At 37.2% G+C, this 25,756-nt stretch overlaps 1 protein-coding gene across 3 annotated transcripts in view; it reads right to left on the bottom strand.

Annotated features, from left to right (window-relative positions):
• LOC724281 (probable serine/threonine-protein kinase mps1) overlaps window positions 1-24,550 on the bottom strand; it is a 74,488-nt gene extending 49,938 nt beyond the window's left edge. For all 3 annotated transcript variants that reach the window (XR_001706460.2, XR_001706459.2, XM_016917914.2), the window contains exon 1: window positions 22,431-24,550. Coding sequence is in view for 1 of the 3 variants with exons in the window: in XM_016917914.2 (XP_016773403.2) it covers window positions 22,431-23,694 (1,264 nt within the window). In the remaining 2 variants the exon portion in view is untranslated. The remainder of the gene's footprint in view (window positions 1-22,430) is intronic.
• Window positions 24,551-25,756: the final 1,206 nt, after the last annotated feature.

Raw genomic sequence — 25,756 nt, 5'->3', positions numbered from 1 at the left:
TATATATATTTTTTTTTACAGTTGGATGGAAATAAAATGCAGTTTAATATTCTCTAAAAATTATTTGTTTAGCAGATATTTCAACTTTGTAACATAATTTTCCCAAAATTAATAAACATCTAATAATCTTTATATATACATATAATTTTTTATGGAATATAAATATAAAAATATAAATATACATTGAGTATATAAATCCCTTGACACCGTTCAAATTTTATTCGAATTTTATTTCTCATTGCGAACACTTTGAATATTTTTGAAAAAACCAAAGATATCAAAATATGGACGAAATATATTATCGTCGACGAACGATAATTGCGAAAAGGAAGGAAGTTCTGAACTCGAGCTCGAGCAAACTGTGTCGAATTTATTCGAGCACGTGAAAACATATACTATTCTCCTTACAGTGACAAGACAAGATTCTATTTACGCTATTTACAACGGCACACCTATCGCCCTTGCGGCGCCATTCTGACATCGTTTACCTCCGCGAATTGTAATTCCAAGTAAGTTGTTCGAGATTAAAAAGGTTAAACTTTGACATAAGCGTAAAAGAGCATACCTATGTACGTTATTCATGCTACAAGCTATTATATAGATACTCGCTTGACATTTTTATTACACGCGATTTTCCAGAAAAATGATAGATAATAGGAAATCCCAAATACCATGAATTCTTAATGAAAGAGCAGTTAGTCAGCTTAGCAATTTAATATTGAAAGTTTGTATACATGATTCGATTTTATATTTTTAAGTGAGAAATTGTTACGTTTAATTTGTATCAGAGTTTGTAAGATAATTTTTATTAAAATGTTGCGAGGGAAAAGATGGATAAATTTAAGAAATAATCGATAAATAATTTATCAATATTTTTCAAAACATTTAGACAAATATATAATATATCGATTAACAATATGATATAAATAAAATAAATACAAGAGAGAAAATAAAATTTTTGAATAATTAGAATAATAATTTCTATATTTCCAAAAGTTTTAAATTATTCCTTTTTACACTCTTTTCTTTATTCGACGTAAATTAAACTCCGTTATTCTTACACCGTGATATAAATCTGATGGACCATATCTGTCCGAGTAATCAGTTACAAAGAAAAAAGAATTGGAGAGATTGAAAAAAGAAACGATGTCTCTTCCCACCTTATCCTTCTTTAGAAAAAAAGCACACGAGATATAAACAATAGCCGCTAACACGTCGCAGATCTCGCAGCCGATCTGGTTGCCGGCCGACCGAAATTACGACAGGAAGTCGTTCGATCCGGGTCAAGATATGATCGTTTGCTTACGTGCGCGGTTGCGTCCGATACGGAGGCGAAAAGAAAAGGGGGGGGGGGGGAAAGAGAGCCGCGTTTCTTCGCCGATTCGAGGCGACCCTGGGCTTTTGTTTCACTTAGCACCTCCGCACCGAGAGGAATTAGCACGGCCGTAAACTTTCGTGGAAGTCCGTCCGCCGAGTGGCGTATGATTTGCATGCGAAATAAGAGTAAAGGGATAAGAGGAAGAAGAGAAAGAAGAGAGTGAGAGAGCATGAATTGCAGAATACAACGGAGAGAGCAAAAAGGAAAAAAAGGACGAGGAGAAGAAGAATGGAAGAAGAGAAAAAAAAAGAGGGAGGAGAAGAAAGAGTGGCAATTCACTGGGGGCCTAATTACATTAGAATAGGAGCGTATTTTTGAAAGGGATCGTTTCCCCGAAATCGATGCATTCGCAGGCCAATTTCACGACCGAAGTCTCACGTCTTCATTCATGTGACGCATCTCCCTCCCTTATTTCGGGCTCGTCTGCTCGGTTTTATTATCTAACAAGGATCGAGAAGATCGGCAGGGAGGGGTAGGGAGGGGCGTTCTCTCGAACGGAAGTCTCGAATTCGAAACAATGAAGGCGAAGCGCAAAGCGCGCGCGGTTTGACGCGCGGCGAGGCCCCCCGAAAAGGGCCTTTATGGCTCTATTCTACGTCACTCTTTTCTTTCTCTTCTCTTCTCTTCTCTTCCTCCTCCTCCGTTTCCTCTCCTCGACTCTTTTCTTTCTTCCGCCCTTTTCGTTTCACAACAACCTCGACAACGGGTGTGTTCGTCGCCCCGTTCTGCGGTGTTCCCCGTGGGCCTTTTTCGTGGCCGAGGGCCGGAGGAGCGGGCGCGCATCGGGGCCAGGGGGAGGGGGCATAAAGGAGCCGCGCTGCTGCGGGCATCTCGCCTCTGACAATCAGCTCTCTCGCCCCTGCCGAAAAATACGTGACACGCGAAAATCAATTTCAACGGTGGTTGCCCCGTCGTCCCGTCGGCCGTAAAACCTTATTATAGAAGCCTTAGGAAGATTCGCCCTTTCCCGACTCGAAAGTTGGCAAGTACTTGCTCACTTTTTTTTTTCTTTTCACAAGATGATCGAGACAGTCGATCGTTGGATCGATAATTGTATTGGACGATATTGGAAGAGTTATCGAGTTATTTGACGGGAGTGTGAATGTTTATTTGGAACTAATTGTTACATACTCGATGGATACATGTTTGTGAAATCGTATATTTTAAACGTGTATGACAGATAGGTCACGAAATTATTATTATTATACACGCGTGTTAAAATTGTTAAACGATATTTAAATTTTCTGTTTTTGCATTTTATTGATTAATAAAAATTATAATCACTATTTGATCTTTTGTTATTTATTTATTACAACTCGCTAATGTGAATCCCGTATCCCGTTTATTATTCAAACATGATTGCTGTTGTTCAATCCTAGGAATGTTGAGTTTTAATAACAATATTCGAATAGAAAGCAGCGTATCTTTATATCTGGAGATCGAAATGGAAAATTCTTTGCAAATTCTTTCATTCAGGGGGACGAGATTTCAAATGTATCAACAATGCACGTACTACTGTTTCTTTTTTTTACTAATTAATGCCTCGTATTATTAACGATATATTGTTTAGGTATTAATAAGGTATCAATAATGATGACATGTCTTATCTATAATTAATAATCTTAAAACCAGGAGACTGCGCCAGTACTTTTAATTCCGGAATTCAGCGTATTAAATTTGAATTTTTACATTCTCTCAGATTGACGTGTGCATACATATGCATGCGATACACACGCTTCGTTATGAGAAAACACAAGACGATAGAGAGATCTCACGCACCAAGGTATCTAAAGTACATATTTATACAGACTGTGAATATTACGAATATTCTACACATTGATATATTGTCTTTATAGAAGAATTTCTTCGAACGTTAGAGACAACGAATACGATACGATATAAAGAAAATTATCCACGAATTTTGACCAATGAAATGAAATTTTTTTTATTTATTTTTTTTTGTAACGATGTAGAATAAAGTAGAATATTTATTAAACAATAAAAATTATGAATTAATTAATGTTTAATCAAGATATACTTAATATCTATAGAATATATATACAAAATAAAATAAGAGATTATTTTATTGTACTTTAATGAACGTTCAAAAATAGAAAGAAAATATATAGTGAGAAACAGAATATAATATTTTTTAGAATCACAAACATGCTTCTGTATGGTTTAAAATTATATAAATTTAAACGTGTTTTTCCATCGAAATCAATTTGTTCCGAATTAGGTGCTTACGATATTTCAATAATAAATAAAGCAATCTCTTTGAAATTTAATTTTACATATTATCCAATGGAACAGATATCGTTTTATAATCCGTAATAAAATATTTTTTAATTTCCCTTTTTTTTTTCTTTTTTAATAAATATTAAATTTCACAACGTACGATAAATTTCGTAAAATTGATTTTTCTTCTCCAAAACGGCATTTCGTTAAAACATATTTCCTTTTAGTACGTGCAATATTCGCAATATCACATAGATTAAGATTATCGCTTATTTTTATGTTTTAGATAAACACAGCAATGTAAATCTTGGCAAATAAAACGAAATGTCATAATTAAAACGTAATAACTTTATTTAAAACAATTTCGGTATAAAAAAAATTACAATTGTTCTCGAAAATAACCATAAATAATCATAATAATAATATATTCCGATTAAACAAATATCTTCTTTTCAACATCTTTAAACAACTTTATTCTCTCCATCTAATTATTCCCATTCCCCCTTCCAATATTATATATACCTAACAAGCCACGTGCACAAAGATACAGATCAATACAAATAACAAATACAACTTTCGTCAAATCTCCCAATAAATAAATCTTCCCGGATAACCCAACAACAACCGCACTTCTCCCCACCCCTCTCCAAGCCCATTTTCCCTCGACACGTATCCTCCCCCCCTCAACCTCGGACTCGAATCGAATCGAGCCGAGGATCAACCGACGAAAACAACAGGCAATAAAAGGGCTGGAGGAAAGAGAAAGAGAGCTCAATAAAATTCGAGCGAATCGAAATACATATATATGTATATATATACACGCAACTCGTCGCGTGATCCGCGTGAAATTTATTTCTATTTGCCGTGGAGGGTCGCGGCGATCATCTACCTCCCCCTCCACCTCTCCTCCCCAGCCGGGGAGAGAGACGGAACGGATGGAAATTCCCCCCCACCCCCCGCGAGCCGGTCGCCACGGGACCGATTTTCCTCGGCCGCGCGTGTCCCTCCTCGTCTTCGTTTCGCGGCCAGGCCGTGTGCGCTTGCACACACAGAGGGGAAGGGGAAGTAGGGACGGGGGGCGAGGGGATTGGCCGGCGGACGGGTGGGGGAAACCGGGGAACGGAGTGATTATTGGACGCGGGGATCTCCTCGACCGAACCTCGAGCAAACTGAGACGGATCGATCGCATAAATCTCCCGCCACGGCGCAATATAGAAGGCGAGAAGGCGAGAGGCGGCGGTTGCGGCCTAACTCGGAGGCGTATTCGGCATAAATACGACTTAGCCGGGCCGCGATCGACTAATTGAGAATTATTCGGCCGCAATAGAGACGGCGAGCGGCCCGCTAATTTATCCGCCGAGTTATCGGTCGAAACGTCGAAACGTTCGGGGGGAGGAAGGAGCGGGAAGGCTTAGAGATTACAACTCGCCCCACCAATGGGATTTGCCGTACGACGCCGCGTAACGTGAGTCGTGACGCACCCGTCTTCCCCCCCCGCCGTGACACGTGACGAGGAGAGTTAGGAATGAGGAGAGGGGGGATCGACTCTCCCGATGACCGGTTCGATCTTCGAAAAATTTTCTTTTCTTCTTCGCGGTGTTAACTTCGTTCAAATTTAATTCAACTTGTTCCCTCTCTTTCTTTTCATTTCTTTAAACGTGGAAATTTTCGCTTCCAAGAATCTCGTTAATAAATAGAAACGTTGTACCATTTGTATCATTTTATTTGTGATAATTGTGAAATTAATGTATTGTTATAATTGTGAAATTAAATAATCAATTAAGCTATAGTTACCTTCTAATTGTAATTTCTTTTTATAAATATAATTATTTCATTTGGAATTAGAATCTTGCTTCAAATTTTCAATCTTTTATTAGTAACTTTGATATCGAGTCATAAAATTGTATGAAAATGTAACCAAATAATCGTAGTTTGAAATCAATGTCACTTTTGATTTTATTTTTCTCTATCATTTATTCAGATAATTTCTATATTAACTATATTTAAGATATATCAATGAAAATGTACTTTATAGTTAAATAAATAAATTTTATTTTAATGAAATAAAAATACGATATAAATGACAAATTTCCAAATTTCCTTCAGATTTATTAATTTAGCATTTGAATAAACAATTAAAATTTTTTTAATCAAAAACACTTGTTTCAAATGTTCACTGATACTATTGAAATTAATAATTGTACAATAACTTGTTTAATTCTCTAAAATGTCAGAGTAAAACAAAAACTTTCTGTAAAAGGAATAATATCCACAAAAAATTAATAAAATCATTAACCAACAATTATCGATTGAGATCTTGAAATCAATCTTCTCCAACGTTGATCCCAATAATATTTTCAAAGTCACAAATCTCGTTGTACGGATTCCATACCCATATTCCATCTTTCCATCTTCTCATCGATGTTGAATTGAACGTTAAACTACGACTAATATTTTTTTAACGCAATAATGACTTAATCACTTTGGGAGGAAGGAGTAATAGCGAGGATGTCGGCCTAATTACAGTTCCCTCTTAGGCCGGGAACGTCGCAGGATGCTGAAAGATCGTCCCTTCGTCGAACAATCGAGACGTTTTTAAGAAGCAAATTTCACAAGCGAACTCCCCTCGAAAGGAAATTCTTTTTAATTTTCAATGAAAAACGCAACCGGCCACGTTACGTTCACCCCTTTCCCCCCGGGTTAAAACGGTATCATTAACATCACTTTGCGTCCAATTTGACCGGCCGTGACGTTTTATTATAACTTCATACCCGGTGATTTCCCTGGCACGATAGCAACCCCGTAATACAAAGTATCACGAACCGCGACACTGTTCATAATTTCCAGACCCGATCGAGACACTCTCTCGCGTGCATTAATAGGCCCGCAATACACACCCCGTCCCCTCGATTAGAGTAGTGCGCGCAAAAGAATCGTCGAATCCTCCCACTTCTCGCGGCCCATCTGTCATCCGACAACATTTCACTCGATTTTGCTCGTTGGTCCCAAGATTTCCGCAGCATGTGTTCCTTTATTCGTTTCCACGGAACTTGGAGAAGGAAAGGAAAGAAAAAAATACTTTGGAATCCATTCTGGACGAAGCTCGAAAGTTTTGTAGACAGAATTTTTTAAATGTAACTTTTCATTTCGATTGAATTTTTTTCTTTTTCGCGTTCACGATATTTCCAATGCACGTTTTAAAAGGCTAAAAGTATTATCTTTGAATTTTTGGATAAATTGATAAATAATTTATTATTCTTGTAGAGAGATTTGGATTGATTCGATAAAAAAATTATATAATTTTCACTAAATTCCATGAATATATACTTTTACAACTAATTGTAAATTATACAATGAAGTATTAATAAAAGAACAAATTTAGTTTCTATTCTTGCTGAGTGTACCTCGATATTTAACACGTGTAAAAAACCTTAGAAATTAAGAATTTTAAAATAATGCATATGCGTAATAGAACTTTTAACATTTAAATATTTTTAACTCACACTCATCATTTGAATTAAAAAAAATGGAAGAACATTGTATCACGCACTTCTGATTTCACTCGAAGCAATATTTTCAACAGATATACCCCACAATCTTAAAATAAAATTACCACAATGATTTCTATCGGATAAATAAAAAATTTAACTCTTATAACAATTATCTCTTAATTTTTCCTTCGATCAAGGAGAGCACTTCCTCAAAGAAAAATCGTTAATCAGCTGATCTGATCTGACTCGAAAGAACTCGAGGAGTCGAAGGAGGCCTCGAACTCGAAAACTCGAAGATAAGGAACAGGGCTGTTAAGAATCGGAGGAATCGGGATACACGAGTAGAGAGAGAGTCGGGTGTCTAGTCGGAAAGGCAGCACACACTTGTTCGAAAACCGAATGGTCACTTAACGCAGCGGGGGTGCCTGGTTGCCGAGTAAAAAGTTCTGCCGGCATCCGGAGTCTCTCTCTCTCTCTCTCTCTTTCTCGACGAGGAGAGGGTGGGGCGACTGGTGTTTTGTTTGTTCGGCAAACTGTCACAACAACTTGAAACGAACGACCCACCCTCCTTTTTATCTTCCCTTCGTCTTTTCTTTTTTTTTTCCTTTTTTCTCCCTCTCCCCCCAGATCCTCTTTCCCTGTTACTTAAGTTGGAGGATCCGGAAATTCGAGTGGCCCTTTAACGTGACTAATACGCGTGTCTGTTCGAGGGAAAACGCGTCATGTTCGAGGACCAAATTGCACAAGAGTTGGATAACAGTTTGCCGATTTAAATCTTGTTTTATATTCAAATGACGATTGGTTTAACTGCGTCGATTGGATTGGAGAAGAATATTGCGTATTGAAAATGTGTAGAAAAGAAGTTATTTGCACTCGTTATTGATTCAACGGTAAAAATTATTAATTGGGATATTTTAGTTTATTTACTTAAGTTGTATTTATAAAATCTTGTCACGTATGATTTTTATTTAATCAAAATTGGAACATTTTTACGATATTGGTTGAAAATTATTTTCTATTGAAAGAAATAGAAATTATGATATTGGAATTTTTTATGTAAAATGAAGAATGTAAAGGATAATCAAGTTATTCAAAAAATAGATAATTATAAAATGATATATTATTGAACAATATATAATTGTTAATATTTAATATTAATATTATAAAGAAACTCTCTTCATCTTCCATTCTAACATTTTTTTCTTTTCAATATATTAAATTGATGAAGTAATAATATAATAACTTAAATATAATAATTTAATTTATAATGTGTTTATTTGAAATCATTTAAATTTTCTATAAATATTGTAAAATTATCGTGTATATTTATTATTAATCTTATATCAATAATTTGATTTCAATGATAATAACAGCCTGTTAGATTGAATTTTACATTGTAATTCCAATCCAATAAAGAATGTTCTACGTCCAATTGTTTAATCTACTAATTAATAACTAATTCAGAAAAAAATTAAATATTTAACAAAGCACAAGATAATAAGATTCGAGGTAAACGATATGTTTCATTTAAAATTCCAAACCTCAATTAAAAACAATAAAAATATTGTTAGGATTACACTTTTATCGAACAAAAACAATTATACATTAAACAATTCTAAGATATCTCTTAGTTCAAATTAATCCAAAAAAAATCAAAGATGCTGCCTTTTTGACGAATCCAGAAACTCCAGAATATCCATTTAAAATTGGTGGCAAATATTCTCAAAATATTCTCAATTTAATTATCCGCTTTAATCGAGATTCAAACATTTTATTTGGATAATTTTCGACGCTTCTATGAGTGACATTTAGTATCTATAACTCAAATATGGATTATTTTTCGAGGCTTAAAACTCACACTGAGTGATTATAACTCATTTCCAAAGATTAAAACGAGTATTTATAATTCATCTCAATTTTTGTGAAAGTGAATACTTAAATCAAACTCTTCGTCGACTTTTTTCTCATAAAATCGATCAACCTGTCGAATTGGAAGAATTATAAAATTAATGAATTAGATTTTAAGAATAAATAAAAGACCGATCGCTCGTAAGTGCTACGTTTAAATTATAAAAATAGATATTTAATTGTGGAATAATTTAGCATAAACATTGTTAATCACGAGATACGGCATCAACCTTGTCGTTATTATGACTGATAATTGCAACAGCAACTATGTTACGCGATGATATACGACATCGTGTTCAGCTTAATTACGGATCGTTTGTCGATGTAATGAACCAATCGAAATGGATAAATACGCAGAGGAAAAGAGAAGAAGGGGATAATTAATTGCTTAAAAAGATTCACAGATTTGCATTATCGTTTAATCGATATCGGAAATATATCGAAAAACTTTTAATTCATTGAAAAATAGAGAGACTTTAAAAATCAATAATAATTATTATTATGTAAGATAATTAAAGTGTTTCAATATTTCGAATGTTAAATTATTAAAAGATAAATTAGATTTGTTTCTAGATTCTTAATTAAACACATTGGTTTTGAAATAGAGAGAAAAAGAATGATAATTCAAATATTATAATAGATAGAATTAAATAATCATGGAATTTAATACAATTTAATAAATATATCTTATCCCGCATTTTTTGCAATTTTACAAACTTTTATATTTAAAGATATTAATGTAATATTGAAAGATAGAAAATTTCAAAAATTCAATCAGAAGTAAAAATTTTATACAGAAAGTAATTTTTAAAATTTTTCTTCCATATGAAGAATCATATTCAAATTCAATAAAAAATGGAACTAATCTCATATTTTAAATTAGCCAAGCTAAGTATAAATTCATCTCGACATAGATATACAAGAGACTTATCCTTAAGTATTCTAATTTCTAAATATAAACTTCTCAAAAATAACCATAATTTCTCTCTTTTCTCACAAATTGTTTGAATATCGCGAAAAGAGTACTGGACTTAAAATTTCGGAAAAAGTAGAGAAAAGACAGAAGAAGAGAAACGAATAAACTTTTATTATTCGCGATAATAATTTTAACGTTTTCTATCTCAACGAGTTTAGGTAATAGAGTCGTAACGTAATTTCTAATTTACATAATAAAATTATTACATTATTGCGAGTGAATTATTCGAGGGACCCACGTTTACATTTACCGCTATCTTTCCACTGTGCTGTGTTTCGCAATCTAGATATATATATATATATATATATATATATATATATATATATATATATATATATCCACGCTTCACGTGACTAATTTCATTAAATAACATCGGGGGGGGGAAACGATTAACCAAATACTCTCCTGAAGAAGAATCCGTTGTGCGAAAGCAAGCTGGAGCAATACGAGAGCTCATCGGGCTCGCAATTGCTTCCTCGTCCAACAAACCTGTTATACACTACTCCGATCGTTATCCGACAACGTGGTATCTTTTGTTCGGCGATACGCGCACTCTCGCACGCAGTTTAGAAACCCAGCCGCGGTCGTTACGCTCGATTGTCCCGCGAACTGGACCCTGCAGCAAAAACCAGGAAATCCCGGCATCGAGCTGTTTGCGATGCACGATCTAAAATCTACAGATCTAAAATCTGGTGAAATGGCTAATTCGATAATGCAGCGTTGGATTAAACTATGTATATTTTCTAAGATGTAATTATTTTTAATTATTCCTTTTTTTTTTAAAATAATTCTTCAAATTTGCAATTAATTTAGATGTTAATTAGATTTTTGTCTTATTGAAAAAGGGAAAGGAAAAACTAATAGAGGAATAATTAATTTATAATTATTATGATTTGTATCACGTTCATCAAATATATTCCAGTTGAATTGAATTAGAGAAGTGATTTTATTAATTGGTTTAATTTCACGATTAAAGTTTGTAATATTAATTTTAATAATGTATTGTTTATTTAGATTTATTTATTTATTTATATTTATTATATTCATGGAAAAGTTTTTTTAAGATTTAAAATTAATAATGGATTATTAGTTGAATATTTTGTATTAATTAATTAAATTTAATGTTTTTAAAATTTTATTTTGTTTAATAAAATAGTAGGGATGGATCTCTCAAATCGTTCAGGATTCGCTCTTTCTCAAGGAAGAAGGATATTACATCGAGTTTGAGTCTAAAAAGTTTGTTAAAGTAAATTTTTTCCTAAGGAACTATTATATCTATATAATGGACATTATTATCCTATTAAATAATTATATAAATAACTTTTTCCATTCTTTGTAAAAAATAATAAATAAAAGTAAACTTTTGAAAAGTATCTAATATAATCAATAAGAAAATATTACTTATTCTCTACATCTATTGAACAGGAAAACAGGTTAAAAACGAATTAGGGAAAAATATTTTGTGCAGTATATCGAAGCGCAATAATCAATAAGAAAATATTACTTACTCTTATAATATCTATTAAACAGAAAAACAGGTTGAATCGTATATTTCTCGTTAAAAAGTAGAATTAGAGAAAAATATTTGTTTCTCAAAAAATTCTTAAAGCGTTTCTTATTAAAGTTAACCGATACGAAGCTGGCTTATGCGTGTTCCGCGAAGGAACGCGGTTCTCGTTCGAGGAGGAGGACGATCTGAGCGCGCGCGAGAGAAAAAGGGGGGGGGGGGGAGGGAAAAAATCGGGGTGGAGCAGGTAATTTGAGGTAAACACGAAAATGTGAAACGATTGCGCGAGTTGAGGCAGGTAGCCGATAAAAACACGCAAGGCTAGCAAGGGGATCGTTGCACACCAAACGGACAGATACAATTTGCCGATCGATTCCTCGTTTGTGAGTTAAACCAGCCGAATCGGCGTTGGTTTAACACGGCTTATTAATGGAAGCGAGCCTGTTTCTCTTTGCCCCTGATTCTCGGAAAGAGGCGTAATTTGTCCAGGAAGGAAATCTTCTCTTTCCTTTTTTATTGCAACGAAAAAGAAGATATAAATATTTTTTTTTTAAAACATTTTTTTGGTGAATACAAAGATATTTGGGATTAAGATTGTAGAAAGACTCGATTGATTTTATTACAGATTGGATTTTGTAATTGCGGATTTTTTTTAGAAAATCAAAGACAATTTTTTCATGGAACTAAATAACTTTATTCTGTAATGTGTTGCCCATTTTGATCAATGATCACCTTTTGCCATGTGACGATAATGCTCCTTTTGATTTTCCATTTTTCAACGAACGCCAAACGAAAACTACGCAACCGATCAAAAAACTTTTTTTACTGATTGACAGCTGAATTGCCAACTATCAAATGTGTTTTACATTTGGACTACGCCAGCAAAAATTCAACTGAAGCCTATGAGTGAAATCCGCAATTACTTAATTGCCAACCCAATATATGAGAGAAGCTTTTATGCATTCGCTTTCTTTGTTCGAAAAAGAAGAAAGACGTTGAAGAAAAAGTATCTTACTTCGTTCAAGACGTTGCTTTTGATTGGAGAAACAAGGAGGGATATTCGATCGCAATAAATCACTTGTTTTGCATAAGGATGATAGAGAACAGATCGCAGTGGTTGCGTGGGTTAACTGACTAAATCAATTTGTTTTAATTTCAATGAGCTTGTAAATTAATCTAAATTTTCTCTCGCTCCTTTAATCACAAAATCGAAGGACATATGAAATTGTTTATTCTGTAACAAGTTATTTCTTATCGTTTTATTTTATTGTTTACGTTAATGTACAGTGTTTCGAGAAAAATATTTTTTATTTCAAGTATTTTAATTTTCGTTTTCTTTTAAATATAATTCCAATTTTGTAGAAGATACAAATAAAATGTTCAAAATACATTGTTCTATAATTTATAAAAAAATTCTTAGGAAAAATTGTATTCGAAAAATTGGTAATACTTTTGATTTCATTCTGTCAAAGAAACTTTTCGAATCTTTTTAAAAAATAATATGCAAATTTCACGAACATAAAGATTTTAATAAACGCACTGTTATTAAGGAGCTCGAAAAGAATGAAAATTTCGGGAAAAATTCAAAGGATGAGTGGATGGAAGATAATAACTTTTTTCGATTGTGCAATTTTCTGTAATTTGCGATGAACAACTGAGGAAAGGAAAGGAAACCCTTGTCGACACGTAATAAGACGCATCAAAAGTGTTATAAACTCAGAAACTCACGATCAGAGAACTCCGTCCCAATTTCCAGAAACCTGTACGGTAGTGTTTTCGATAATTGAAGAGTAACACTCTACTTGTATCGAACATACATTAACAAATGTATCCTTTTTTTTTGAGAACCAAAAATCACTTCTCGATCTTTCATCGTGAAAATCTTGCAAAAAAAGAAATTTGAAATATTTTTAAAAAATATTATCTGAAACGAGCATTGGAATTCGAAGCAAAAATCTCATCTCATTCAATTATTCGCTCAAACTTGAATACATTGGAAAATTTCAATTGAGATTTGAATATGACCTCTATTATTTCGAATTAATGAAGGAAGGCAAAGATAGTTTGGGTAAGGGAATTTTTAATGGAAGACGTTTCTTTAATGAATTATTTTATATTTCGAGGAAAATATTTACGACGAAATGATGATAATGGTTTTTTTAACTGCTAAAATTTTTTTTCACTTTCCTTTATTACTTCAATATTAGAATTTAAATTTACCTTTAACAAAAATATCCTTCTATGCAAAAGAATCGCGATAGATTTTTCTCCTTCTTATGAAAAATTCTCTACATTTTTCATTAACAAAAATATTCAATTCGAGCGTGTATATACGATTCAAATTCGTGTATAAAATTCCATTAATAAATATATATACACGATCTTTTTAATCCGAACTTAAACACGGATGAATGAGAAGAAGAAGAAGAAAAAAATTTCATATTCGCAAAAGAAAAAAAAACTATTCACATTCCTAAAAAGAAATTATATCCATCCCTTATCGAGAGCGTAGACGGAATAAAAGAAAAGGGTGGCTAGTTGAAAAGCCGGCAGATCGATCCGAGTGCGTCGATCGATAAAGAATCTAACGATCGGGTATCATCTTAAATCGATATTTGCCTCGATTCCCGCGGCGTGGAAGCCCGCGACAAATAGGGTAGAGGGGGAGAAGAGAAGGGTAGGCGAAAGAGATGAGGAGAGAGAGAGAGAGACGAGATAAGAATGCCGCGTAAGTATAGAGAGCATAATAATCAGAAGTAAATTGCGGATACGTGAGGCTACCGTGTTGTAGGGGGGCCTCGGGCTTAGCTGACCGCGTCTCTCTGTTCCTTCGTTCCTTCTTCTTATTCCCTCGACCCCGTAGTATACACGCACCAATTTCTCGCTCGTGCGCCTGCGCGCCAAAGTACGCGTACACGTGTACGGTATACGTATACGTATACTATATACACTGGGTGGTGAATTTATATAGATATCGATGGACGAGACGTAAGAAGACGAGACGTAGCGGGACACGAGGGATATATACGTATATGATACCTAACCTGACTGGTAATCTAATTTGAATCCCGAAGCCAAGGGTTGGCCGGTAATGGAACACGTATCGAATAATATTACGAGCGATTCGATTCGATATCATTCGTCGTAATTCCGCTCCCGAGACCGCAACCGAGCTTCTCTCCTCGGAGAAGCTGACCGCCTCCTCGCCCGGACCTTGATCGCTCCCGTGTGAACAACACATTTTATGCGTATTCCGGGTGGCACGGGGTAAAGAAGGGAACTATTATAGCAGAATAGCTACTAGGGATCCCTAGCGGAGTCTGAAAACTCACCAGTAATGGAAATGATCGAATTCTTCGTTCTCTTTTCTCGTTTTATTACGTTCAAATTTCGAGTAGATCTGGATTTTCGAGCAGTTTTTCTTTAATTTTTAATGCATATCGAATTTAATTTTCATCGTGCATATCACGATCATTCGTGATGTTTGTCGGTCTCTTTAAAAAAAAATATTCGAATCGTGGCAATTGTAAAATCCAAGTATAACGTTCTATGGAATAATGGAAATAATTAAAAAGTGAAGAATTGTGAGAGATGAGAAGTCAAGAAAATTCAATTTTTTTCAATTCAATGTGAGAAGAGAAAGAAAGACAAAATAAAAATTTAATCTGCCGATTCGAATAGAAAGCCAGTACTACTCTATGCCTTCCATTATGGCGTCTTTTTATTTTATTCTCTCATTGTTATTTATTCTTAGTGTTAAAATGAAAACTACGAATTTATATGTAATATTTTATTTTCACTATTCCTCGAACGTTCATTCTCTCCATTATTTTGGCCAAGTGATTAACATTTTTCCGATATTCCTCCACTTCGATGATCACCCAATCCTTGAAAAAAAAAAATTTAACTGTTCGAAAATTTATCTTAGAAAAATGTTCGACAAGTTTCGAAACAATCTCCTCGATCACTCGCTGTCCACCTAATTTTTATCATTGGCGAAAAGATTTTCGTTAATTTCGTACGTGTTTTCAATACGCGTGCGGCCAATCACGGAGCATCGTAATGGCCCGTGCAGTTGTTGCCTCTTTGCCTAATGTTAGCCCTTTTAAAGAACGTATCATAAATTGCGTAAAGCGAAGGCGCACCGGCTTTTATACCACGTTGCCCGAGGCGAGCCATTCCCCTTTTCCTCTCTTTTGCCTCCTTTCTCCTCACCACGGTGCCGCGAACGAACGAACGAACGAACGCCTTTACGCGCCGCTAAAAAGTAGCATTTCGGACGAAATATAAAATTGATAAAACACCTCCCTCTCCTTCCTCCTCCTCCTCGGGTGATATATAGGCGGATTCGTAACGAACAAACGGCCGTGATCCCTTCGTTATCGGATCGATCATTAGGTTACGAGGTGTTTGTGAATAAATTAACGTTCCCACGGACATCAATCATAATGGCTGATGCGAGATTTCTCACGTCTTCAGTTATTTCATTTAATTCATCTCGCGTTTTCAATTAAACGGGGGAAATTTCAAATTTCGAGAAAATATCAAAATTCGTGAATTTCTTTTTCTAAATAAAATATTCAAACGTGTAATAAAATATAGATCGTTGGAAAATTGTTATTTCTATAATTTTCGAAATAATGATTGATCGATACACATTAACGATATTCAAATTTTATATATCTACAGAGTGTCTTGGTATATTAGATTTTAGTTTTCTGGAAATTCCTGCTGTTTTATCCTTTCAAAATAATTTTTCCATTTATCGACTTTTTATGCAAATTTTTTTATAAAATATATACAAATATGCAAGAAGTATTTAAACGGTATGCCACGATAAAAATTATACTTGTATGTACGTATAATAGTTTTTTTGAAATATTTTATTGTAAAATGATATCACCTGTCATCTGAAAAAATAATTTGCCAGCAGAAAATATATTTATGCAAGATACGATTAAATTTCAATATTATATGTTGAAACATTTTCTTTGCAATTCTTTTATGGATATAGGTATCCACTACTTTTAAAATATTTGTAATTTTTATACATAAATTGTAGGTTTTCTGTATCCCTTTCTGTATTCCATTTCTGTGTAATTTTTCTCCAAAAATTTCGTTAGTTATTTTTAGCAATGAAATTAAAGGTATTATTTTTCTTTTAATTTTTTTCCATATTGTTCAAAAGGAAATTAAATTTCAGTATATGCCAAATCTTGATGTAAATTTTCCAACTTAAAAAAATTTCTTTTACAACTTTAATCAATGCTCTTTCTCATTAACTTTACTTGTTTTAGAAATAACACCGTGTAAATATAATATTAATAATATAAAATATATACATAAAATTAAATATATTGTTAAGATTAAACGAATACCTTTCTAACAGTTTCTAAATACTTTTTATAAAATAATATCGTTTTTAATCAAGTTTTCCATCTTGTTATGACTATCTGAGATAGGAATGGAATATTTAAGATTTTCTCTTCGTAAATTTCGACGTTATTTATAGACTTTCAAAAATACTCACTTCCTCTATAGAAATTAATGCGTTGATTCTTGAAAAATCGATTCGTCCTTCTTCTATTCCGATCTATTTATTTGATAAAAAAAATAATTTTAAAATTTCTCCCAATTTTTTCATACATTCTATCACCACGAATAAAACTTTTTCGTCTTTCCTGTTTGTATCTAAAAAATCTCGAGTTAAAAAAAATCGATAAATAATAGCGTTATTAGTTCGTTCCAGTTACAAACGAGCAAACGAGATTCAAATCATTCTCAAATTTTTCCAATAGCTAAATTACCAGCGTTTTCTGTAATTTCATCTAAACAAATCCAGTAGTATCGTGCTCTATTCCTTCCCCGAATATTTTCAACACGTATGATTCCTAACGATTTTGCATAATTTTTCCTAGAAGAATATTGGATTCATTTATCTTTATACTTTTCGAGAAAATTTTTTTCACGTTATATCACCAAAGTTATTAAGTTAAGTCTGACGTAAGTCGCTATAAAATTGATTTTTATTGATACTGATACTACGTTTACTTGCACTTGGTTCTGAATTATTATACCACACGAAACAAATCGACGTATTTTTCTCTGCATGAATCCGAATCTGGCTGTGAAAATTTCTTATCATTGCTTTAAATTTAGAAAATAAATAGATATAGTAGTATAAAATAATAATATTTGTTATATACTTTTTCAAATAATAAAATTAATTTTCGTTTAATATTTTTGTCTTTTTTTTTTTTTTATAGTATCTTCTTTGAAGTTGAATTTGATTTATCATTACAGGATATTTTTTGCCAAGATACGAATAAAAATATTCATTGAAAAGTATTTCGAATTTGATATTTGAAGAATATAAATACACATTTATTTGAAAAAAATAAAAATTAGAATCTTCATAAACTCCTTTGTTTTCGTTGATAGATTAAAAATGGAGTAACTTCATTTGTTTCGAGAAACACTGAAAATTATAAGATTTACTATCATTTTTCTCAAGAATATATTTTTTCTAGGAGCAATGTTTGCACATCGAATCAATTACAATTTTCTTTCATCTCATTTATTTATCGCATAATTTAATTACCGATATCTCTTTAGAGAAGAAGAATATTATCTGCCATTTCACTTTATCCTTAATGTTGACTTGTTTTTAGAATACTCTCAATAAAGCGACATCTCAACATATCAAAATTAAATATTAAAACAGTTGTATCTTTTTTAAGTAAAATGTGCAAAATATATGAAAGATATTACATAAATCCAATTAGAAATATCCACAGAATATTTATTTCCAAAATAGAATGTATTTATCTAATTGACTTAACTCATTTGTGATATTTATTTATCATTTCACATTTCTTTTGATAAATGAAAATATTGAACTTAACCTTTCGAAGACGATTCATAAATATAACACGAGTCAGTGATTTATGCAAACAAATAATAGATAAAGCCGATTTGATCTACTTACTTTCGATAAAGTTTTATTGTGATTGTAATTCTTCCTACACAATTTACACGAAATAATTAATTTATTGTTATTATAGCAAATGTTAGAAATAAAAGTATGGAACATCTTTGCAAAATTGTACGTCAAAATGAAGTGAGCGAATAAGGTTTATTGCAAGCATAAGATAAATTTGACGTTCAAAATTAATACAGATTGTAAAAATTAATTTTTGCCTTGAGAAAAAAATATTATAAACCGAGAATGTTTATGTAAGATAAGTTTCGTTATTAATAACGCATTAAAATATATTAAAATTGAGAAAAAAATCATTGATCGAAGAATGTTTCGGACAAGAGAAATATCGTTCGTGATATTCGTTAACTGTCTCAAATTCTGAATGAAAAATATGGATCAAAGAAATTTACGAATTTACTCATTTTTCACATGTAAATACATCAATATCTGTATCTATAATTTTATTATAAATTAAATGATGACATTTTAAGATCACTTTCATTTTCAATATTATAAATTATTTTTGAACTACTACACATTTAATATTTATTTTATCATCTCGTTAAATTTTTTAATCATATAAACTAGACTCTCAAAGATGAACAAAACCCAATTATTTAAAAAACCGAACCTTTTATTCTATTTCACGATTTCTACTTCAATCGCAAAGGAAAATCCAGAAAGTAAAATTCATAACAAAGATTTAACAGACATAGACAAAAAAAATCTAATAATATCCCAAACCTATCCTAACAACTTGGATATCGATAAACGATAAACGATCCAAGAAAACTATTATTTCTCTCCTCCAGATTCTGTAAACGGGGTGTCGGTCATCGTACAAGGGATGAAGTAAAAGAAGCGACAAGGACAACCCTTTGTCGAAATGTTTCACTGTATCGGCCGCCGCCGCCGCCGCCGTCGGAAGTGGTGGCTCGCGTTTTCTGTATCACGCTATATGCAAATGAGACATATGCTCTCGCCGCGCCACATAATAAATTACTCGTGTGGAGGATGTACGGTTGTATAGGTAGGGCCTAAAATTACCGCACTGGTCCCGCCAGGGACGCACACACACACAGCACACGGGCGGGAATGGCCGAGGCCAGTCGACGAAACCGTGTGCGCGGTTCCACGGCTTATACAAGGATAATACGCGCCTCTTACGCGCCCCTCGAACAAGTAATGCCAAACTGTCCTTTCGTCGGGGAACGACGAAGCGACGTTCCTCTTCGTGCCTCTCTTCTTCTTCTTCTTCTTCTCCTTCTTCTTTTTTTTCTTCTCCTCCTCCTCTTAAACGCTCTCTCGAGTTGTATCTCTCGTACACCACCGACAACGGTTCGTCGTGAAATTTTTTCTTCCTACGCTACCGCCACTGTACACAGATCAAGGGAGTAATTGGACGAGGAGGGGAGACGGAAGCGCGGTATGAAAATGATGAACGACGTTTTGATGCCCGAACAATCCTGCCGTCTAAGGACCCGCGGCACCGTTTTTCCTTGTTATTATCCGTGCCACCGGCGTGACAAAGATTATTGAAATCTCTCCAAGGATAGTTTCCTTCTTCTTTATTCTTCTGTATTTCTCTTATTCTTTGGTTTATCACGAAATACGTGTCCTTGCGGAGCGAAAGAAAACAAAAATACGCGAGTATCGTGTTACATCGACGTAAGAGCGTAACGTTACGTTTCAAGGGTACGGAGAGAGAGAGAGAGACACAATAACTCGGCATCTGTTCCGTGAGAGCAATAAGAACGAACGTTTGAAAATATTCCGAAATCCGCTTTGGGCGGCCCAGGAGGGAGGAGACTGCTCGTTGTTTACGCGGCCGGGCTTTAAAGGGAAGAAAAGGAAAAAAAAGGAATCGTTTCCTTTTTCCCGAGCAAACACGAAGGCAAACGCGCAGCATGAGCCACGTTGTTGTAAAACAATTTGCCCAGGCTCCATGGTAAACAATGGACGATCACGAGGAAGGTTCGAGGAGAGATGAGACGATGGGAAAAGGCTCCTGCAATTCTTCTTTTCATAAACCCTTAATTTTACGATGATTAGCGCAGCCTTCTGTCTCGTTTCCGCCACGTTTAATCCCGCCAACGATTCGATCCTCCAGATCTCTCTGTAACCCTCCTCCGGGTTACGAAAAACCCGGGCTTTTTACAATCCTCGATTCGAGACGAGACGAGACTTTCGGCGCAAAGAAAAGGGCAAAGTGTTTGTGTTTCCTAGCTTTTACTAGCGCCAGGTAATTGGATTAAAGAAACGATTCTAAGGGCTAAGATTAGAGACAGGCCTGCCTCTCTGGCCGGTTTGCGTTGCCGATTTCCAAGGATGTATCATCGGTAAATCCAATTTTTTTCTTAGAGTTAGTCCGTCCAGGGACGGGAATATTCTCGTGTTTACCTCGAGGAAATTATAATTCCATTAGGGGATCCCGAGGGACACGTTTCGATTATCGAGCGAAGATGGAAGAACTTTTGCACGATCGGCCTTTTCCATTTTTTATTCCTTGGAAAATAAAAGAGAAAAAACGAGAATTATTTAAATTCGCTTGATTAATATATCTGGGGGGGGGGGGGGGAAAGAAAGAAAAGAAGAAGGAAAATCATTCGATTTCTAAAGAAATTAATTGGCATTAACTTTTCGACATTACAGAATACAATTAAATTTTCAGAAAGTGGACATTTATCCGCGTTTGCGCGGGGTCAACGGCTTGAAAATTACTCGCCGTTCAATTTGTTTATCGCGAAACGTAATAAACAACGATCGATACGTTTTCATCGGCGACCCCCTTCGTGCTAATCAATCGTGGAAACAGATCTGATCTACACTACTACTACCAATACTACCATTGCTGGTGCAAGATTAATACTTTTGTTACGAGAAAACGAGAGGCTCGGTGGAATAAAACCGGACTCGATGAATATCGATGAATGCTGTCCGAGAAAACGAGCTGTCGCGCGCGGGGAGAACAAAGCCGCGATGAAAAATGTCATCGTCGTTCAATTACGATGCATCTTGGAACAGGCGGTAACAGCAGCTTCTAATATTATTAGCGTTCGTAGAAACGTGCTTCTGGAAAGTAGCACTTGTACGGAGAGGCTCCTCGGCGTGCCTTCTTGTGCACGCGTCCCCTGTTTCTAAATACTGTAACCGAGCCTATTTAACGAAGCGGCGCCTCGATGGCTTACCAGCATAAACTATTCGCTCGCTAATTGCTGAAACATCAAATAAAAAAAGACGACCAACTGTCTTACTCGTTAACGACCGTTTCGGTGAATGCGTAATTTTCGTTCGCGCGAAAATTAGCCGTTACTGCACACGCGTCTCATTGGTGAATATAAATTGTCGACGGTTAAAAAAAAATAAATCCTTTTGGTGCCGAACATCTCCGTGCAGCATCCGTGTGTTAAAAAATAAACAACTGATCTGATTATTATTGTTATTTCTCGATGATTCGAAAACATTCAAGATTAATTCGATTCAATGATTGAAAAGGTATACTGGATCGATCAAAATTTAAGGTCTCCGTTCATCGATGACGGGAGAGGAGGAGGAGAGGGACGAACGAAAGCAAAGTTGCGTCGTTTATTAATTAAAGAGGCCGTTCCATTATTATTCGATTCTATTAACGGCCGTTTCTCTCTTCAGGTTGAGGAGAGAATTTGCATGTATGAATGAAACCTTGCCAGGCATTGTTTCATCGGTTAACACGTATCGCGACTGTGTGTACACACACACATACACATATACAGCGCGGCTGAAATACGACACACGTAATCACTTGCCCCATCATGCTTCCGTAATAATTCCTATTTTCAACGCGTGCACGATACTCTTCGACGATTCTCTCCTCCAATGCAACAATCAAATAACGTTTTATCCTCCCTTCTCCCTTCTTCCTACGTCGAAGGAACACGCTAGAGAAAGAAAGAAAAAGAAAAAACGCTCACCTTGACTGTGCTCACCGGCGTCGAAAGTTTTGCTGGTCATCTGGAACAACGCGTCCAAAGGGCTCCCCTGTCCCGTGGTCCTCTTCCCGTGATGCCCGCTCTGGGACCCGTGTTGCTGCGACGTTTTCCTCTTGAACTGTTGCTGCTGCTGCTGCTGCTGCTGCTGCAGCACCGGGTGATGCAGGCCCGGATGCATACCGTGATGCATGCCGTGATGATGATGGCCCAACGGGTCCGGGCTTCCGGAATCGGACACGGAACTCCTCCCGGACGAGGACGAGCTGCTGAGGGGTGGCTCGCTGATCGAGCCGGCCGACATCGACGCCAGGGACATGCCCATCAAGGACAGATCCCTGGGCGGCGTGGAATGATTGGAATGATGGTGGTGATGGTGGAGGTGATGGTGATGGTGGTGCTGCTGCTGCTGCTGCTGTTGCTGTTGCTGGTGCAGGTGGTGGCGGTGGTTGAGATGGTGGTGATTCGACTCGACCGTGTCCCACGGGCGCACGATCTTCGCCTTCGGTCTGTGCGACAAGATGTCCAGTATGCTGAAAGACTTGACCCCGCGCTCGTTCGTGTCCCGATCCCTCTCGTCCTCCTCGTCCGAGTGCTGCATCTGCACCATCTTCAAACGTTTCAGAGGCTTGAAGTAATCGTCCGCGGCACCACCGTTACTGCTAGTCCTACTGTTCACTTCCTCCTCGTCCTCCTCCTCGTCCTCCTCCTCCTCGTCCTCCCTCAACGTGGTCACGGAGTCGCCGCCGCCGCTCCCCTCGTGACCTACCCCCCGTAGCCCTCTCCCGTTCGACATCCTGTAATCGCCGCCGCGCGAGTAACTGCTGTCCTCGTCGTCGATCACCGACTCCCTGGGATAACTCCTCCGCGGGCTCAGCCTGTCCACGTATTCGTTGTCCCTCGACTGGGACAACCGTTCCTCCTCGTCCGCGGCGGGCGCGACCACGACGAGGGGCAAAGGGCTGGGGCAGCCAACGGAGATCTCGTCCTCGTCGTCCTGGACGTCGCCCCGGCTGGGCGACCCTCTGCAAGGCGTCCGTCGGTGGACCGGCGACCCGCCCAAGCAGCCAGGCGTGGTCGCGCTCGAGGACACCGTGGACCTCGACGGCGACATCGTGTACGATTCCGTCATTTCCGTCGTGCACATTCCTTCCGCCGATCGATCGCCACCCCTCACCGACGGCGTGGAAACCGTGATCGGGCTCGACCGATCGAGACTCAAAGCGGGCGGGTGCGAACGGTGTTGCATCCGTGCGTCAATATCCGTGGTGCGCGCTGAAACTCGGTCGATCGACACTTAGCCGCATTTTCGCACCACCGTGTTTTCGATTCGAACGTGTATCATCGTCATTGTTATTAGCGCGGAAGAAACTGCTACACACTCGTCGACACGCAGCTCCTCTTCTCTTCAACGACGCACCGTCATCCTTCATTCCCGCCGATCGTCCCCAGTCATCCTTCAGAAACAGTTCCTCTTACATCGCGAAAACGACTCCTACGACTCGCACTCCGTACGTACGCGCGAATCCTTTCATCCTTGCGAATTCCTCTCCTCGAAACGATCTCTCTCTCCTCTTTGATCGATCTTATCTTATGTATCTATCGTCGCACAGGTTCAAGAGGAGAAAAATCACAACTTGTCCGACCGAGAAGCACAAAACTCAAGTCCACAACGGTCAAGGATCCTCCTTCGGATCGGATCGAAAATCTCAGTCCTCCTCTTCGAAAAAATAAACGTGACGCTTCGATCGGATTATTATCGTTAACCCCTCGTATCGAACGTTCGAACTGCACGCGCGAAACTGTCTCGACACTGTCACGAATCACACGACGCTCGAACCAGTCCGTGGATCCCGTGCACAGACGCGGGCATCGTATCGAGCGTGTCTGGTCGGAGCGAAACGTCAATACGGATGGATGGATAAACGAGGATTCGGTGGCTCGCTATCAGGCCAGGCCAAGCCGGTGACTCGAAATGGTACGGGGACGGGTGTCTCGGGCCGGTGTTCCTGCATGGGCAGGCACTTCACTCTCGACCGCCTCGAACGCGACCGCGGAGGAGGAGAACGGGAATCGTTCGAATCCCCTACCACGGTCCGCGCGCCACCTCTGCCGATGGGACGCGCCCGACTCGGTCGGCAGTGGGCGGTCCCGCGCCAAGTCCCGCCTACCGGCGCCCCCTCCCCCTCCCTGCCGCCCAGCCTTAACCGCGGCCCCTTAGACACGGCAAAATGACGCTGCCTCGATGGAATTTTTACGAGACGTACTTAACGTCCCCGGGTGGCGCTGCTCGGCCCTTTCGTCGTCGTCGTCCTCGTCGTCGTCCTTTCCTCTTCCATCTTCCTCCGCCTCGGCCCCCCCCTACCTTCCTCGACCGCGCACCACCTTCCTTCTCGTAATCCCTTCTTTCCTCGCCTCCTTCTTCCTCTCGCCTCGAAGAACGTGGGATTGACCCTCCACGACGAAAAGCTCGCCTAACGAGGGCCCACCGTGATTTCGTCCCACCCGGATTGACGATTTCTAAGTGCCGCTCGAAAAACTGGAATTTAGAGAGGAGAGGAGGGGGGATGCGTCGATTTTCTTTCTTCATCGAGTTTCTTTTAATTCCTTTTTAATTATATTATCGGTCCAATTTATTACGTATATCAACAATATATCTTACTTTATTTTCCAAGGTGAAAGAATTCCTTCGCTTCATCATTAGTTTTTACGCCACGAAACGCTCGTCACAAGCCGAGCGCGCTTTCGTATCTGTAAGAAACAACGGGAGGAAGAAATTCGTTTTCTATCGAAGACTTTCGTACGATCGATGTTTCCTTTTTCTTTCTACATCGATCGGTCGGGACAAGCGGAAGCCACCCGCAGAGCATGTTTCCGGAATCATGTTGGGAACAATCGTCGTGTAGGGTCGAAACTCGAAAGGGAGGGGGGAGGGAGAAATATCGCGGTTCCGAGGAGGATCGCTCGTCCGGAACGGGCCTAGAAAGTAGTATCTCGCGACCATTACATACAGACTATTATCCGCGATCCGAGAATCGATTCGCTCGCCGTGTAATTGTAGCAATCTGGTCGACAACTAGCGGCCGTCACGACACGAAAATATCCATCAAGCTTCTTGCAAGGGAAGATCGAATTTCGCCCTCCGCTACAGAGGCCCCGTTCTTTCTTTTTCTTTTTGTTTCTCCGATCACTATCTCAGACGTACTTACATCGAAGCTCGAGTTTTTTCGCGGAAAAATTAATCTCCATTTCAAAGCAGTTTATTTTCAAGTTACTCGAGAGTTAATATACATATATCCGTGTTTCTTTGC

This window comes from Apis mellifera, linkage group LG1 (assembly GCF_003254395.2).
Source record: "Apis mellifera strain DH4 linkage group LG1, Amel_HAv3.1, whole genome shotgun sequence".
Taxonomy (NCBI): domain Eukaryota; kingdom Metazoa; phylum Arthropoda; class Insecta; order Hymenoptera; family Apidae; genus Apis; species Apis mellifera.
The sequence above is the reverse complement of the archived record's forward strand: the minus strand, read 5'-3'. Positions and strand labels throughout refer to the sequence as shown.